The sequence below is a fragment of the Mustelus asterias genome, chromosome 1 (genome assembly GCF_964213995.1).
Source record: "Mustelus asterias chromosome 1, sMusAst1.hap1.1, whole genome shotgun sequence".
Classification (NCBI taxonomy): domain Eukaryota; kingdom Metazoa; phylum Chordata; class Chondrichthyes; order Carcharhiniformes; family Triakidae; genus Mustelus; species Mustelus asterias.
The window spans coordinates 199,443,964-199,462,330 of record NC_135801.1 but is presented as its reverse complement, the minus strand read 5'-3'; the positions used below and the strand labels follow the sequence as shown (position 1 = coordinate 199,462,330).

The window sequence follows — 18,367 nt, the reverse complement described above, 5'->3', positions numbered from 1 at the left end:
AAGGAGGAGGAATTGGAGTTCTTGAGAAACATTAAGGTAGACAAGTCCCCAGGACCTGATGGGATATACCCGAGAATACTGAAAGAAGCAAGGGAGGAAATTGGTGGGGCCTTGAGAGAAATCTTTGTATCTTCACTGGCTACAGTGGAGGTACAGTAAGAAGTTTAACAACACCAGGTTGAAGTCCAACAGGTTTATTCGGTAGCAAAAGCCACACAAGCTTTCGGAGCTCCAAGCCCCTTTTTCAGGTGAGTGGGAATTCTGTTCACAAACAGGGCATATAAAGACACAGACTCAATTTACATGAATAATGGTTGGAATGCGAATACTTACAGCTAATCAAGTCTTGAAGATACAAACAACGTGAGTGGAGAGAGCATCAAGACAGGCTAAAAAGATGTGTATTGTCTCCAGTCAAGACAGCCAGTGAAACTGTGCAGGTCCGGGCAAGTTGTGGGGGTTACAAATAGTGTGACATGAACCCAATATCCCGGTTGAGGCCGTCCTCGTGTGTGCGGAACTTGGCTATCAGTTTCTGCTCAGCGACTCTGCGCCGTCATGTGTCATGAAGGCCGCCTTGGAGAACGCTTACCCGAATATCAGAGGCCGAATGCCCGTGACCGCTGAAGTGCTCCCCAACAGGAGGAGAACAGTCTTGCCTGGTGATTGTCGAGCGGTGTTCATTCATCCGTTGTCGCAGCGTCTGCATAGTTTCCCCATGCCTCGGGACATCCTTTCCTGCAGCATATCAGGTAGACAATGTTGGCCGAGTTGCAAGAGTATGTACCGTGTACCTGGTGGATGGTGTTCTCACGTGAGATGATGGCATCTGTGTCGATGGTCCGGCACGTCTTGCAGAGGTTGCTGTGGCAGGGTTGTGTGGTGTCATGGTCACTGTTCTCCTGAAGGCTGGGTAGTTTGCTACGGACAATGGTCTGTTTGAGGTTGTGCGGTTGTTTGAAGGCAAGAAGTGGGGGTGTGGGGATGGCCTTGGCGCGATGTTCGTCTTCACCAATGACATGTTGAAGGCTCTGGAGGAGATGCCGTAGCTTCTCCGCTCCGGGGAAGTACTGGACGACGAAGGGTACTCTGTCCACTGTGTCCCGTGTTTGTCTTCTGAGGAGGTCGGTGCGGTTTTTCGCTGTGGCGCGTTGGAACTGTTGATCAATGAGTCGAGCGCTATATCCTGTTCTTATGAGGGCATCTTTCAGCGTCTGGAGGTGTCTGTTGCAATCCTCCTCATCCGAGCAGATCCTGTGTATACGGAGGGCTTGTCCGTAGGGGATGGCTTCTTTAACGTGTTTAGGGTGGAAGCTGGAGAAGTGGAGCATCAGGGGAGGTCACAGTAAGGAGTCTAACAACACCAGGTTAAAGTCCAACAGGTTTATTTGGTAGCAAACGCCACTAGCTTTCGGAGCGCTGCTTCTTCATCAGGTGAGTGGGAGATCTGCTAACAAACAGCAAACAGGGCATATAAAGACACAAACTCAATTTACAGAATAATGAATAATGATTGGAATGCGAGTCTTTACAGCTAATCAAGTCTTAAAGGTCCAGACAATGTGAGTGGAGAGAGCATTAAGCACAGGTTAACGCGGTGTGTATTGTCTCCTGACAGGACAGCCAGTGAGATTTTGCAAGTCCAGGCAAGTTGTGGGGGTTACAGATAGTGTGACATGAACCGAAGATCCCGGTTGAGGCTGTCCTCATGTGTGCGGAACCTGGCTATCAGTCTCTGCTCAGCGACTCTGCATTGTCGTGTGTCGTGAAGGCCACCTTGAGAATGCTTCCCCGAAGATCAGAGGCCGAATGCCCGTGACCGCTGAAGTGCTCCCCAACAGGAAGAGAACAGTCTTGCCTGGTGATTGTCGAGCGGTCTTTCATTCATCCGTTGTCGTAGCGTCCAGAGCGGCCTTCACGATGGGAGTTTGTGTCTTGATATGCCCTGTTTGCTGTTTGTTAGCAGATCTCCCACTCACCTGACAAAGGAGCAGCGCTCCGAAAGCTAGTGGCGTTTGTTACCAAATAAACCTGTTGGACTTTAACCTGGTGTTGTTAGACTCCTTACTGTGTTTACCCCAGTCCAACGCTGGCATCTCCACATCATGACTACCATCTACAGGGGAGGTCCCAGAGGATAAGAGAATAGCCAATGTTGTTCTTTTGTTTAAGAACGGTAGCAAGGATAATCCAGGTAATTACAGGCCGGTGAGCCTTACGTCAGTGGTAAGGAAAATATTGGAGAGGATTCTTCGAGACAGGATTTACTCCCACTTGGAAATAAGTGGTGTATTAGCAAAAGGCAACATGCTTTTGTGAAGGGGAGGTTGTGTCTCACTAACTTGATCGAGTTTTTCGAGGAAGTGATGAAGATGATTGATGAGGATAAGGCAGTGGATGTTGTCCACATGGACTTCAGTAAGTCCTTTGACAAGGTCCCTCATGGCAGACAGGTACAGAAGGTGAAGTCGCATTGGATCAGAGGTGAGCTGGCAAGATGGATACAGAACTGGCTCAGTCATAGAATACAGAAGGTAGCAGTGGAAGGGTACGTTTCTGAATGGAGGGCTGTGACAAGCAGCGTTTCTCAGGGATCAGTGCTGGGACCTTTGCTGTTTGTAATATATATAAATGATTTGGAGGAAAATGTAACTGGTTTGATTAGTAAATTTGCGGACGACACAAAGGTGGATGGATTTGCGGATAGTGATGAGGACCGTCAGAGGATAAAGCAGGATATAGGTCGATTGGAGACTTGGGCGGAGAGATGGCAGATGGAGTTTAATCCAGGCAAATGTGAGGTAATGTATTTTGTAAGGTCTAATAAAGATAGGAAATATACAGTAAATGGCAGAACCCTTAAGAGTATTGATAGGCAGAGGGATCTGGGTGTACAGGTACACAGGTCACTGAAAGTGGCAATGCAGGTGGAGAAGGTAATCAAGAAGGCATACAGCATGCTTGCCTTCATCGGCCGGGGTATTGAGTTTAAAAACTGGCAAGTCATGTTGCAGCTTTATAGAACCTTAGTTAGGCCGCACTTGGAATATAGTGTCCAATTCTGGTTTCCACACTACCAGAAGGATGTGGAGGCTTTGGAGAGGGTACAGAAAAGATTTACCAGGATGTTGCCTGGTATGGAGGGCATTAGCTATGAGGAGAGGTTGGAGAAATTGGTTTGTTCTCACTGGAGCGACGGAGGTTGAGGGGCGACCTGATAGAAGTCTACAAGATTATGAGAGGCATGGACAGAGTGGATAGTCAGAAGCTTTTTCCTCGGGTGGAAGAGTCAATTACCAGGGGGCATGTGTTTAAGGTGCGAGGGGCAACGTTTAAAGGAGGTGTATGAGGCAAATGTTTTTACACAGAGGGCGGTGGGTGCCTCGAACTCGCTGCCGGGGAGGTAGTGGAAGCGGATACGATCGTGACTTTTAAGGGGCGTCCAGACAAATACATGAATAGGATGGGAATAGAGGGATATGGTCCCTGGAAGGGTAGGGGGTTTTAGTTTAGTCGGGCAGCATGGTCGGTGCAGGCTTGGAGGGCTGAAGGGCCTGTTCCTGTGCTGTAATTTTCTTTGTTCTTTCTTTGTTTGAGATTGCACAGTTGTTTGAAGGCAAGTATTCAGGGTGTGGGCATGGCCTTGGCGAGATGTTCGTTTTCATCGAGACATGTTGAAGGCTCCGAAGAAGATGTCGTAGCTTCTCCGCTCCGGGGAAGTACTGGATGACGAAGGGTGCTCTGTTGTTCGCGTCCCATGTTCTGAGGAGATCGGTATGGTTTTTCGCTTTCGTGCGTAGGAACCCTTGATCGATGAGTTATATACCGTTCTTACGAGGGAGTCTTACAGCATCTGTAGGTGTCTGTTGCATTCCTGCTCATCTGAGCAGATCCTGTGTATACGGAGCACTTGTACCTAGGGGATGGCTTCATTCGCGTGTTTAGGATGGGGGCTGGAGAAGTGGAGCATCGTGAGATTATCTGTGGGCTTGCGGTAGAGTGAACTGTTGAGGTTACCATCATTGATGGAGATGCATGTGTCCAAGAATGCAACTGATTCTGGAGAGTAGTCCATGGTGAGTCTGATGGTGGGATGGAACTTGTTGATGTCAGTTATTCTTCGCCGTGGAAGAAAATATCATCAATGTATCTAGTGTATAGCATCGGTTGAAGGTCCTGTGCAGTGAAGAGGTCTTGTTCTAACCTGTGCATGAAGATGTTGGCATATTGAGGTGCGAATTTGGTCCCCATGGCTGTTCCGTGTGTCTGATGAAGAACTGGTTGTTGAAGGAGTATGTAGGATGAGAGCATGGAGGATGCTCTGAAGTTCTGGATCAAAGGTCTTGATCAGTCTTTTGAGTTGGCGGGTGTGTTCCTTGGTCGGATCTATGGGTAACTGTCTGTAGTGTCCCTGGTTGTTCAGTTTTTGGCACACTTCTTTGCAGTAATCCATTTTGTTCAGTATGACGGTGGCCCCTCTTTGCTGTCTGCTGGTTTGATTACCTGTAAAGACTCGCATTCCAACCATTATCTTGCAATTGTGTCTTTGTCTATATATACCGTGTTTATGAACCCACCTCTCCACTCACCTGATGAAGGGGCAGTGCTCTGAAAGCTCGTGATTCCAAATAAACTTGTTGAACTTTAACCTGGTGTTGTGAGACTTCTTATTGTGCCCACTCCAGTCCAATGCCTGTATCTCCACATAAAAGCTGACACTACTCATGGGGCACTAGTCCGTGCCCCTGGCCACGCGGGAGGCCTCAATGGCCTCCACTCCCAGTGGTGAGGCCATCATGTCTGGTACCCGTTGCTGGGGACCAGACATGATCCTCACTGATGTAGGTCCCCACCGGCAAGGCCTGAAGGCAAATGTGCTGATTCCATCCTGGGCTCACTAATAATATTAAAAAATCAATTTAAATATTTAAATCAGCCTCTCACCTATCATGCCAGCAATTCAATGTTACATGACTAATCAATGGAGATCTGCTGGAATTGGAAAGTCGAACCTCATGCTCAGCATTGAAATGCACATATTGTTATCATACTTACCTCAGAATTGAGCACAAAGATAGGGAACTCCCAGCTCCAACAGAGAAATCACAAAAGGAAGTCCCAGGTAAGGGACAGAAACAGGTCACAGTTAAATTAAAAAGTGAGGAGCAGAAAAAGGCTCCAATTAAAGCAAAGTTTTCGGGGAGCAGACTTCAAATGAAGTGGGCTTGGGAGAAGACCTGTTAATTAGAGAGGGCTCAAAGGAAGCCCTTAAGGTCCAAGAAGGCAGCTGTGCTGTGGGCCGCTGAGTGAAAAGTCCCCTTTGGTTCAGCAGTGTTCTCATAGAAATCATAGAATTGATTTCTGCCTAGCATAATGGAACATGTGAACTTGTGCTTGTGTATTGCTGCTTGTATGAGCAATCAGGAATCCAGGGGGATGAAATCTCCAGAGACGAAATTAAAACCCTATGGAGGTGGACTGTTGTTGAAGTTTCAAGTTGGAATTACTTTTAGAGAGAACTCCAAGGCAAGATCTTTGCAAGTGAAGATTGAATCAGAGAATCCCTACAGTGCAGAAGGAGGCTATTTAGCCCATCGAGTCTGCACCGACCACAGTTCCACCTAGGCCCTACCCTCACAACCCCACATATTTACCCTAGTTAGTCCCACTGACACTAGGATTAATTTAGCATGGCCAATCCACCAAATCTGCACATCTTTGGAGTGTGGGAGGAAACCGGAGCACCTGGAGGAAACTCACGCAGACATGGGGAGAATCTGCAAACTCAACACAGACAGTGATCCGAGGTCGGAATTGAACCCGGGAGCCTGGCGCTGTGAGGCAGCAGTGCTAACCACTGTGCCACCATGCCCCCCTTTGCAAGAAAGATAATTTTTAATTTGGTTGGTTCCTTAGAAATCCAGGAAGTGTCACAAATAGACATTTAGGCCAGGATTCTCCAAACTCTTCCACAGCTGGGACTGTCTGTGCAGAGCCTGCGTGTTCTCCCCGTGTCTACGTGGGTTTCCTCCGGGTGCTCTGGTTTCCTCTGAAAGACATGCTGGTTAGGTGCGTTGACCATGATAAATTCTCCCTCAGTGTACCTGAACAGGCACTGGAGTGTGGCGACTCGGGGATTTTCACAGTAACTTCATTGCAGTTACTGTAAGCCTACTTGTGACATTAATAAATAAACTTTAAACGTGTTTACTTTAAACAAAACATTTATACCCGTCAATAAACCAGAATGGTAGCAGCCTACAATAGTATTCTTAAAATAACAACCAAACCCTCAGTAAACCCAACCAAGGTACAAACCCAAGATGAAACAAAGGGGAAGGTGCAGGTGACAGTCTTCCCATGTATCTGCTGCCAAGTATTGGAAGGTGCTGCTGAAGTCTTGACAGGTTCCTGCAGTGCATCTTATGTCTGGTGCTCACCATTGTGCTGAGGTAGGGGAGGGAATGCATCTTTAACATAGTGAATGGTATGCTGATCAAGCAGTCTGACTTGGATGGTGTTGAGTTTCTTGAAAGTGTTGGAGTTGCACTCATCAGACTCCTGACTTTTAAAAAATTATTTCACAGGAAGTAAGCATCACTGGCCAGGATTTTCTGCCATCCCTCAATTGCCGTTGTGAAGATGGTGATATTGGTGATGGTGAAGATGGTAAGATGCCTTCTTGAACCACTAGAGTCCAAGTGAAGTAGATACACCTACAATGCGGTTTGGAAGAGGGTTCCAGAATTATGATCCAGTAATAAAAAATGAAATGTGATGGTCAGGAATGGTATCAAGCTTCTTGAGTGTTGTTTGAGCTGCACCCATCCAGGCAACTGGGGAGTGTTCCATCACACACCTGACTTATGCTTTGTAGACAGTGGATAGGCTTTGGAGAGTCAGGAGGTGAGTTACTCACCGCAGTTTTCCTATGACTCTATGACTATCAATCCAAGCCTGGATATTGTCCAGGTCTTGCTGAATTTAGACGTGGACTGCGTCAGTCTCTGAGGAATTGTGGATGTTGCTGAACATTATACAATCATCAGTGAACATCCTTATCTCTAACTTAATGAAGGCCATCGAGGAAGCAGCTGAAGGTGGTTGGGCCGAGGACACTACCCTGAGGACCACCTGTTGTGATGTCCTGACTCCAACAACTATAACCACCTTCCTTTGTGCAAGATTAACTGAGATTGGAACAGTGGATACGGTGTGTTTGGATTTTAGAAATAATTTAAGAGTGTTCCACAAAGGGCATATTGCATAAAGTTAGGTCTCATACAATTCAGCATTGTTTCAGTAATAGAACAGACACAACAGCATAAAGAGTGCAAATTCAGTTTCTCAGAATGTAACCACTGGGATACCATAAAAAGCAATGTCTGGGCCTCAGCAACTTCCAACCTTGATCAATGGCTCAGCTAAGAGGCCCAGCTGTAATGTACCCACGAATGATGATGGTGCAAAATGGGGTGAAAGAGCAAGCTGTGATGAGGATACAAAGAGACTGCAGGATTGAGTGAGGCAAATAGTCTATTTGAAGCCAAACACAGATTAATTAACATCATTATATCATGACCCCATTTTTCCCCAGTGAATTTGCTGACCAAACTGAAAGAATTATTAATTTCATACCCCGTTGTTATTGCAGGTGATGTCACATTGTGCCACTTGGAACACACTCACATCCTGACATTGGGCATTGTAGCAGGCCTGTGAAGTTAAAAATAGAACAATATTATCATCACAGTGTCATTGAGCCATACAGTGCAGAAGAGGCCATTCGGCCCATCAAGTCTGCACTGACACATTAGAAACACCTGAACTCCCATCTAATCCTACCTGCCAGCACTTGGTCCATTGCCCTGAATGTTATGGCGTGCCAAATACACATCCAGGTACTTTTTAAAGGATGTGAGGCATCCCGCCTCCACCACCCTCCCAGGCAGCGCATTCCAGACTGTCACCACCCTCTGGGTAAAAAAGCTTTTCCTCACATCCCCCCTAAACCTCCTGCCCCTCAACTTGAACCAATGTTATTTCATGACTGACCCTTCAACTGCTCCCTATCCAGTCTATACCAGGGAAATTGAAGTCTCCCACTACAACAACCCTATTTTTTCTGCACATATCCAGAATCTCCTGACATATCCGTTCCTCCACTTTCCGTGGGCTGTTGGGTGGCCTGTAGTATACCCCCAGCATAGTGATTGCACCTTTCCTGTTTCTGAGCTCCACCCACAACGATTCATTACATAACCCCTCTAAATTGTCCACCCTCTGCCCCGCTGTAATATGCTCCCTAACTAATATCGCTACTCCCCCACCTTTTTTAGCCCCTCCTCTGTCTCGCCTAAAACACTTATACCCTGGAATATTCAGCTGCCAGTCCTGTCCTTCTTTTAACCATGTCTCCGTCACCGCAACCACATCCAAATTCCGCGTAAGCATTAAGGCCCTAAGTTCGTCTGTCTTACCCGTTACGCTCCTTGCATTGAAGCAGATGCACTCCAGATCTCCAGGCCCACTCAGGTCATCATGCTCCAGAACGCTCTTCTTCTTATCTAGCCTTGCCCTGGCCCCCAGCTCGACCCCAGCCTGAGTACTTACTGACCTACTGTTTTGTTCCCCACCCCCCTGCCACACTAGTTAAACCCTGCCGAAAGCTCTCACAAAACTCCCAGCCAGGATATTTGTGCCCTTCCAGTTAAGGTGTAACCCATCCTTTCCGTACAGGTGCCATCCTCTCTTGAAGACTTCCCAATGATCTATGAATTTGAAACCCTCCCTCTTGCACCAGTCCTTTAGCCACGTGTTCAATTGTAGAATCTCCCTGTTCCTGGCCTCACTAGCACTAGGCACTGGGAGCAGTCCAGAGATTGCTACCCGAGAGGCCTTATTTTTTAGCCGAGCACCCATCTCCCTGAAGTGCTCTCGTATGACCCCCCTGCTCTTTCTACCTACGTCATTTTCACCAATGTGTACAATCTGTTCGATTACCTTCCCTTTTTAATATGCTTCCTACCCTCTCGGAGACATCCAGTACCCCGGCAGCAGGGAGGCAGACTCCTATCCTGGAGTCTCATTCGCGCCCGCAGAACCGCCTGTCCATGCCTCTAACCATCGCATCCCCCACCACTATTTCTCTCCTAATTCCCTTCTTTCCCTTCTGGGCCTCTGAACCTGACTCTGTGCAGGTGATCTGGTCCTTGTGGTTTACCCCTGGAGGGTCATCCCCCTCCACAGAATCCAAAACAATATACCTATTTTGGAGTTCTATACGACTCCATCATGACCTCTCTGCTTTTGTAATCTATACCCCGATTGATAAAGCCAAGCGTGCCACATGCCTTTTTCACTGCCTTATTTACCTGCCTTTCTGCCTTCAGATATCTATGGCCAACATGCCAAGATCCCTTTGTTCTTCGGTACTTCCCAATGTCAGACCTTTCATAGTGTACGTCCTTATCAAACTCCTTCCAAAGTGCATCACCCCACACTTTTCAGAGTTAAATTCCATCTGCCACTTCTCCGCTCATTTGAACATTCTGTCTACATCTTCTTGTAACCCAAGACACTCAACCTCACTGTTAACCACCTGGCCAATTTTTGTGTCATCCGCAAACTTACTAATCTTACCCCCCACATAGTCATCTATGTTGTTTATATAAATAACGAATAATAGGGGACCCAAAACAGATCCCTGTGATACACCACTGGACACTGGCCTCCAGCCACCAAAGCAGCCTTCTGTCACCACACTCTATCTTCTACAACTGAGCCAATTTTGATTCCACTTCATCAAATTACCCTGTATCCTGTGCGAATTTACTTTCTTTACAAGTTTCCCATGTGGGATCTTGTCAAAGGCTTGGCTGAAATCCATATAAGGTCACACGGAGTTGGGGATAGGGTGTTAGCGTGGATTGGGGATTGGCTATCTGACAGCAAGCAGAGAGTCGGAATAAATGGGTGCTTTTCTGGTTGGCAGATGGTAACTAGTGGCGTGCCGCAGGGATCGGTACTGGGGCCTCAACTATTTACCATTTATATAGACGATCTGGAGGAGGGGACTGAGTGTAGGGTAACAAAGCTTGCAGACGACAGAAAGATAAGTGGAAAAGTGAATCGTGTGGAGGGCGTAGAAGGTCTGCAGAGAGATTTGGACAGGCTGAGTGAGTGGGCGAGGATCTGGCAGATGGAGTATAACGTTGACAAATGTGAGGTTATTCACTTTGGAAGAAATAATAGCAAATTGGATTATTATCTAAATGGAAAGAAATTACAACATGCTGCTGTGCAGAGGGACCTGGGGGTCCTTGTGCATGAGACGCAAAAACCCATCTGCAGGTGCAACAGGTGATCAAGAAGGCAAATGGGATGTTGGCCTATATCGCAAGGGGGATAGAATATAAAAGCAGAGATGTCTTTCTGCATCTGTACAGGGCATTGGTGAGACCGCAGCTGGAATACTGTGTGCAGTATTGGTCCCGTTATTTGCGGAAGAATATATTGGCCTTGGAGGGAGTGCAGAGAAGGTTCACCAGGTTGATACCAGAGATGAGGGGTGTTGATTATGAGGAGAGACTGAGCAGATTTGGTTTGTATTCGTTGGAATTTAGAAGGCTGAGCGGGGATCTTATAGAGACCTACAAGATAATGAAGGGGCTGGATAGGGTAGAGGTGGAGAGATTCTTTCCACTTAGAAAGGAAACTACAACTAGTGGGCACAGCCTCAAAGTAAAGGGGGGTCAGTTTAGGACAGAGTTGAGGAGGAACTTCTTTTCTCAGAGAGTGGTGAATCTCTGGAATTCTCTGCCCACTGAAGTGGTGGAGGCTACCTTGTTGAATATGTTTAAATCACGGATAGATGGATTCCTGATTGGTAAGGGAATTAGGCGTTATAGGGATCAGGCGGGTCAGTGGAACTGATCCACTTCAGATCAGCCATGATCTTATTGAATGGCGGGGCAGGCTCGAGGGGCTAGATGGCCTACTCCTGCTCCTATTTCTTATGTTCTTATGTTCTTACATCAACTGCACTACCCCCATCTACACACCTGGTCACCTCCTCAAAAAATTCAATCAATTCTGTTGGGCATGACCTCCCTCTGATGAAGCCATGCTGACTGTTCCTAAAGTTTCCCAACCACTGGAGTGAGACTCACTGGTCTATAGTTTCCTGGCTTATCATTACAACCTTTCTTAAATAGTGGAACCACAAGATCTGTTCTCCAGTCGTCTGGCACCTCCCCCGTGGCCAGAGAGGAATTGAAAACTTGAATCAAAGCCACTGCAAACTCCTCCCTTACCTCCCACTGCAGCCAAGGGCACAATTTATTTGGACCTGGAGATTTATGTGGGTGGCACGGTGGCATAATGGTTAGCGCTGCTGCCTCACAGCGCTAGGGACCCAGTTTCGATTCCTGGCTTGGGTCACTGTCTGTGTGGAGTCTGCACGTTCTCCCCATGTTTGCGTGGCTTTCCTCCCACAGTCAGAAAGACATGCTGGTTAGGTGCATTGGCCATGCTAAATTCTCCCTCAGTGTACCCGAACAGGCACAGAAGTGTGGCGACTAGGGGATTTTCACAGTAACTTCATTGTAGTGTTAATGTAAACCTACTGAATAATAAATAAACAATAATAAATAAACTTTAAACTTTATCCACTTTTAAGGCTGCCAACACCTTGACCTTCCCTTTGACAATTTGCTCAAGAACCTCACAGTCTTCCCCTGAATTCTATACCATCGTCCTCATTCTCTTGGGTGAAGATGGATGTGAAGCATTCATTCAACACTCTACCAGTGTCCTCTGGTTCCACCCACAGATTGTGCCCTTGGCCCCTAATGGGCCTGACTCTTTCCCTGGTTATCCTCTTCCCATTGATATACTTACAGAATATTTTGGGATTTTCCCTACTTTTACCAGCCAGAACTTTCCCATATCCCCTCTTTGCTTTCCTCATTGTTTCCTTAAGCTCCAGCCTGTTATTTCTATACCTCACTAATGCCTCCACTGATTTGTGTCACTGTAATTAGTTTTAACAATGAGTCACTCAGGATCAAAGTGGTTTGTTTAAAAACTCATTAAGATTTCAGAATAAAGGCTGTTTGATTCAAATCAATTTTGGATTAATTGTCGATACCGGGGTGGGGCACAAAAATAAGCTTCAGTGGATGCTGTACATCAGTTAAATAATAGATTCTGCAAGATGCATAATATAAACAGAAAATGTTAGAAATATTCAACAGCTATTTTTCCTGAGCAGCGCACAATTCCATGGGCAGGTCACACACGAATCAAAGAACAAAGAACAATACAGTACAGGAATAGGCCCTTTGGCCCACCAAGCCAGAGCTGATACACAGTTTCTATCTCTCTGTTCACCTCCCATTCATGTGTCTATCAAGATACACCTTGAACATCGCTAACATGCCTACTTCCACCACCTCCAGTGGCAGTGCGTTCCAGGCACCTACCACCCACGGTGTGAAAAACTTTCACTGCACATCTCCCCTAAACTTACCCCCCTCACCTTAAACCTCTGCCCTCTTGCAGAAATTTTGCAGACTTCTATCAAGTCGCCCCTCAGCCTCCGTCTTTCCAGTGAAAACGTTCCAAGTTTATCCAATACCTGAGACCTAAAATCGTCCAGACCAGACAACATCCTGGTAAACCTTATTTTGACTCTCTCCAAAGCTTCCACATCCTTCTGGTAGTGTGGTGACCAAAATGGGGAGACGATGGCCGCGTCGTATAATCACTAGACTGTAAATCCAGAAACTCAGCTAATGTTCTGGGGACTAAGGTTCGAATCCCATCACAGCAGATGGTGGAATTTGAATTCAATAAAAAATATCTGGAATTAAGAATCTACTGATGACCATGAAACCATATGTTCTTATGTATGCAATATTCCAATTGTGGCCAAAATAAACTTTCATACAGCTGTAACATAACTTGCCAACTTTAATGCTCGCTGCCCCGGCTGATGAAGGCAAGCATGCTGTATGCCTTCTTGATCACCTTTACCACCTGTGTTGCCACTTTCAGGAATCCGTGGGCCTGTATGCCCAGATCCCTCTGTTTGTCAATGCCTCTAAATGTTCTGCCATTTACTGTGTAATTCACACCTAAATTTTATCTTCCAAAGTGCATCACCTCACATTTAGAACAGTACAGCACAGAACAGGCCCTTCGGCCCACGATGTTGTGCCGACCTTCATCTGAAACCAAGATCAAGCTATCCCACTCCCTACCATCCTGGTGTGCTCCATGTGCCTATCCAATAACCGCTTAAATGTTCCTAAAGTGTCTGACTCCACTATCACTGCAGGCAGTCCATTCCACACCCCAACCACTCTCTGCGTAAAGAACCTACCTCTGATATCCTTCCTATATCTCCCACCATGAACCCTATAGTTATGCCCCCTCGAAATAGCTCCATCCACCCGAGGAAATAGTCTTTGAACGTTCACTCGATCTATCCCCTTCATCATTTTATAAACCTCTATTAAGTCTCCCCTCAATCTCCTCCGCTCCAGAGAGAACAGCCCCAGCTCCCTCAACCTTTCCTCATAAGACCGACACTCCAAACCAGGCAGCATCCTGGTAAATCTCCTCTGCACTCTTTCCAGCGCTTCCACATCCTTCTTATAGTGAGGTGACCAGAACTGCACGCAATATTCCAAATGCGGTCTCACCAAGGTCCTGTACAGTTGCAGCATAACCCCACGGCTCTTAAACTCCAACCCCCTGTTAATAAAAGCTAACACACTATATGCCTTCTTCACAGCTCTATCCACTTGAGTGGCAACCTTTAGAGATCTGTGGATATGGACCCCAAGATCTCTCTGTTCCTCCACAGTCTTCAGAACCCTATCTTTGACCCTGTAATCCACATTTAAATTTGTCCTACCAAAATGAATCACCTCACATTTATCAGGGTTAAACTCCATTTGCCATTTTTCAGCCCAGCTTTGCATCCTATCTATGTCTCTTTGCAGCCTACAACAGCCCTCCACCTCATCCACTACTCCACCAATCTTGGTGTCATCAGCAAATTTACTGATCCACCCTTCAGCCCCCTCCTCTAAGTCATTAATAAAAATAACAAAGAGCAGAGGACCAAGCACCGATCCCTGCGGCACTCCGCTAGCAACCTGCCTCCAGTCCGAAAATTTTCCATCCACCACCACCCTCTGTCTTCGATCAGACAGCCAGTTACCTATCCAATCGGCCAACTTTCCCTCTATCCCACACCTCCTTACTTTCATCATAAGCCGACCATGGGGGACCTTATCAAACGCCTCACTAAAATCCATGTATATGACATCAACCACCCTACCTTCATCAACACACCTAGTTACCTCCTCAAAAAATTCTATCAAATTTGTGAGGCACGATTTGCCCTTCACAAATCCGTGCTGACTATCCCGGATTAATCCGCATCTTTCTAAATGGTCGTAAATCCCATCCCTAAGGACCTTTTCCATCAATTTACCAACCACCGAAGTCAGACTAACCGGTCTATAATTACCAGGGTCATTTCTATTCCCTTTCTTAAACAGAGGAACAACATTTGTCTGGATTAAACTCCATCTGCCATTTCTGTGCCTGAGTCTGCAATCTATTTATATCAAGCTCTTTAAGGTACAATGTGTGGGTGACTGCATCAAAATATTTAAAAGGGCAATGCACTTATTTTAAAACAATGCACAAATTACTCATGCACGTAAAAAGTAGGACATCTGATCAGCAAGTTGGACAGCTTCTGACGAGTGGGAGACATGGTTAGTGTTTCAGGATCATGGGCTATCTCAAAACAAAACCCACCACATTTCACGCAAAGTTAATAATCAAAGAGATTTGAAATAGGTTTTGAAATAAATGGAAAGAGCTGAAGATATAACAGGTTTGATTTGATTTGATTCATTATTGTCACATGTATTAGTATGCAGTGAAAAGTATTGTTTCTTGCGCGCTATACAGACAAAGCATAGCGTCCATAGAGAAGGAAAGGAGAGAGTGCAGAATGTAGTGTTACAGTCATAGCTAGGGTGTAGAGAAAGATCAATTTAATGCAAGGGAGATCCATTCAAAAGTCTGATCGCAGTAGGGAAGAAGCTGTTCTTGAGTCGGCTGGTACGTGACCTCAGACTTTTGTATCTTTTTCCGAGGCAGCGGGAAGTGTAGACAGAGTCAGTGAATGGGAGGCTGGTTTGAGTGATAGATTGGGCTTCATTTACAACCCTTTGTGGTTTCTTGTGGTCTTGGACAGAGCAGGAGGCATACCAAGCTGTGATTCACCCAGAAAGAATGTGCGTCTCTCACCAACTTCGACAGAAATTAGTGAGAGTTGTAGCTGACATGCCAAATTTCCTTAGCTTTCTGAGAAAACAGAGATGTTGGTGGGCTTTTTTAACTATAGCATCAGTATGGAGGGACCAGGACAGGTTGTGGGTGGTCTGGACAGCTAAAAACTTGAAGCTCTTGACCATTTCCACTTAATTTCCATTGATGAGGCCAGGGGCATGTTCTCCACTACATTTCCTGAAGTTGATGACAATCTATTAAACATCTACTGCTGGAAAAGAAGGGAAGGGAGAAAAGAAGCCAAGGGAAGATCTGTAATGGGATAATAGAGTGCAGGGATGAAATATTCAGCAGTATCTGCTATTCATAAAACAGGAAGAGTGGTTGTGATCTGAAATTGCTGAACTCAATGGTGAGTCCAGAAGATGGAATTTAAAGAGAAGGTGCTGCACCTGCTCCTGTTTTTTCCTGATGTAGAAGTGGGTGCATCATGAACAGCTGGAAGCAGTATATCATACTGTACTTCAGGGAAGGAAATCTGCCATCCTATATGGCCTACGTGTGACTCCTCACTCAGCAATGTGCTTGACTCTTCAATGCCCTCTGGAATGGCCCAGCAAACTACACATTGGATCATAACTACTAGAAAGCTTGCAAAAAGGAATGACACAGGTGGGTCACCCAGCATCAACCTTAGCTCCGGAAATGTTAGCCTCAAATACAGCCCTGACGACACTGCAAAGTCCTCCTTACTGACATCTGGGGGCTTGCACCACAGTTGCACAGCTGTCTCGCAGACTAGTCAAGTGACAACCTGACATAAGTTAAACTCACAGATTCATAGCGAACTGATAATGTCTCAGCTACCACCCTCATCATCCCACGGCATATTCTGCCCCACCACCAGGACAGACCCAGCAGAGGTGCCGGCACAGAGATGTATAGCTGAGAGGGGATTGCAATAGGATTCCTCAAGTCTCATGGCATCAGGCCATATGAAGGAGACACTGTTCAGTCTTCACATTGAGGATACACTGAATCGTGTTGTGTGACAATGCCAGCACACTAAATGGGAGAGGTTTTGAATAAATCCAGCAACTCAAAACTGGCAACTATGAGGCAATGTAGGCCATCAACAGCAGCAGAATTGTACTCAACTGCAATCTATAAACTCATGGCCAGGCATATTGCCCGCTCTATCACGGTGGCAAGCGGTTAGCACTGCTGCCTCACAGCGCCAGGGACCCGGGTTCGGTTCCCAGCTTGGGTCACTGTCTGTGTGGAGTCTGCACATTCTCCCCGTGTCTGCATGGGTTTTCTCCGGGTGCTCCGGTTTCCTCTCACACTCCGAAAGACATGCTGGTTAGGTGCATTGACTGTGCTAAATTCTCCCTCAGTGTACCCGAACAGGCACCGGAGTGTGATGACTAGGGGAACTTCACAGTAACTTCATTGCAGTGTTAATGTAACTTGTTAATGTTACTTGTGACTGATAAATAAACTTTAAAAACTTTAAACATTAGCACCAAGAAAGGGATCGACCCTGAATCAATGAAGAGTGTAGGAGAACATTTAAAAACTGAGGTGCCAAGCTGGTGAAGCTACAAATCAGGATTATGTAGACAGAGACAGAACAACTACAACAATGATTTTAACAACAATGCTGGCAATAGTGGCTTTAAAAGGAGGGTTCTGGCTCAGAGCTAAGCATGCTGGGATTTCTGGTCACTTATAATTAAGACCAGATGCAGGTCATAAAGTTACTCTGAGTCAGAATTTGGCCTGAGAACTGCGATCTGAAGCTTCCTGTGATGACCGAATATGGAAAGTTGTTTACATTGAGCTAGGCACACTGGCATCAAATTTTATTGCCTTTATGTGAAAGACATGCAGTTTGAACTAAGCATAATGGCATTGTTTACAAGTAATTTCATTAGCTGTTCAAGTTTGTGATCAGTTTCTAGTTACAGAATTGGCTGGATAACAAAGAATCTTCTGGAAACAAGTGAAGGAATTTGTCAATAAAAGACATGTGCAGTCCATTGTTTGTCAGCGACAAATTTGTAGAGATTCACCACCGTAAGAAGCATGTCCTGAGGGAATTCTTCAGAGAAGACTACGAACATAGACTCAGGGATATTCCTGGCCAGGTTTTCTTCCCTAAACCCAGTCGTGTCTATTTTCAGTTAAATAATTAACGTTAATGTTCAGTTAGGGTGAATGTTCAGTTCGGGTTAATGTTAAGTTAGAGTTTCTGTTCAGCTAGAGTTAATGTTCAGTTAGGGTTAATGTTCGGTTAGGGTTCATGTTCGGTTAGGGTTAATGTTCAGTTCGGGTTAATGTTCAGTTAGGGTTAATGTTCAGTTAGGGTTAATGTTCAATTTGAGTTAAAGTCAGGAAAAGAATGAGTGTTGTCACTGTTTAAGTTTGAGTTGGTATCTAAGGTGAAATAAAGGGAGATTATTGAATGAATTAAAGAGTTGACTCCTTTTCTTGTTTGTCTCATTAAACTGGAATGCTTGGAGACTGCAGATGTTAATAGCTGAGTAATAATTACTTGCCGTTGTATATAAAAGTAGTTGCATGTTTGCTTTAAGAGCTGGTCCCCTGATTTGATGGTGATGTCATCAGGTTCAGTTTCTGTTCTGTGCAGAGAACAGCCTAGTGTGTGTTACTTTGAATCTGTGGGCGGGATTTTACAGCCTTGCTTAACCCGAGGCTGGAAAATCTCACCCAAGGTCAATGGACATTTCCAATGTCCACCCCTGGCGCACGCCAACACCGTGGTGGGCAGGCCGGTAGAATTCCTGCGTATGCGAAACGCATCTTTTCTTTTTTGTTTAAAATCAACAACCTCAAACACAGTTCAGAGATTCGAAGATGAAAATTGGCAACGAGTTGGAATTTTGTTTCATCGAGAACGTCAAGAAAAATCCTAAATAGAGAAAAAAATCCCGTGGGTCCTCCCACTTCAAATATGAGAAAGCTGGGGAAAACCAACAACAGCAGGAAAGATTAAAGTGTCAGTGCGGGAAGATCAAGTAAA

At 45.7% G+C, this 18,367-nt stretch overlaps 1 protein-coding gene across 1 annotated transcript in view; it reads right to left on the bottom strand.

Moving 5' to 3' along the window:
* The window catches only part of LOC144480823 (disintegrin and metalloproteinase domain-containing protein 12-like), a 308,106-nt gene that overhangs the window by 30,362 nt on the left and 259,377 nt on the right, over positions 1 to 18,367 (bottom strand). Inside the window, exon 17 of the mRNA XM_078200476.1 lies at positions 7,639 to 7,716. Within this exon, the coding sequence (XP_078056602.1) occupies positions 7,639 to 7,716 (78 nt within the window). The remainder of the gene's footprint in view (positions 1 to 7,638; positions 7,717 to 18,367) is intronic.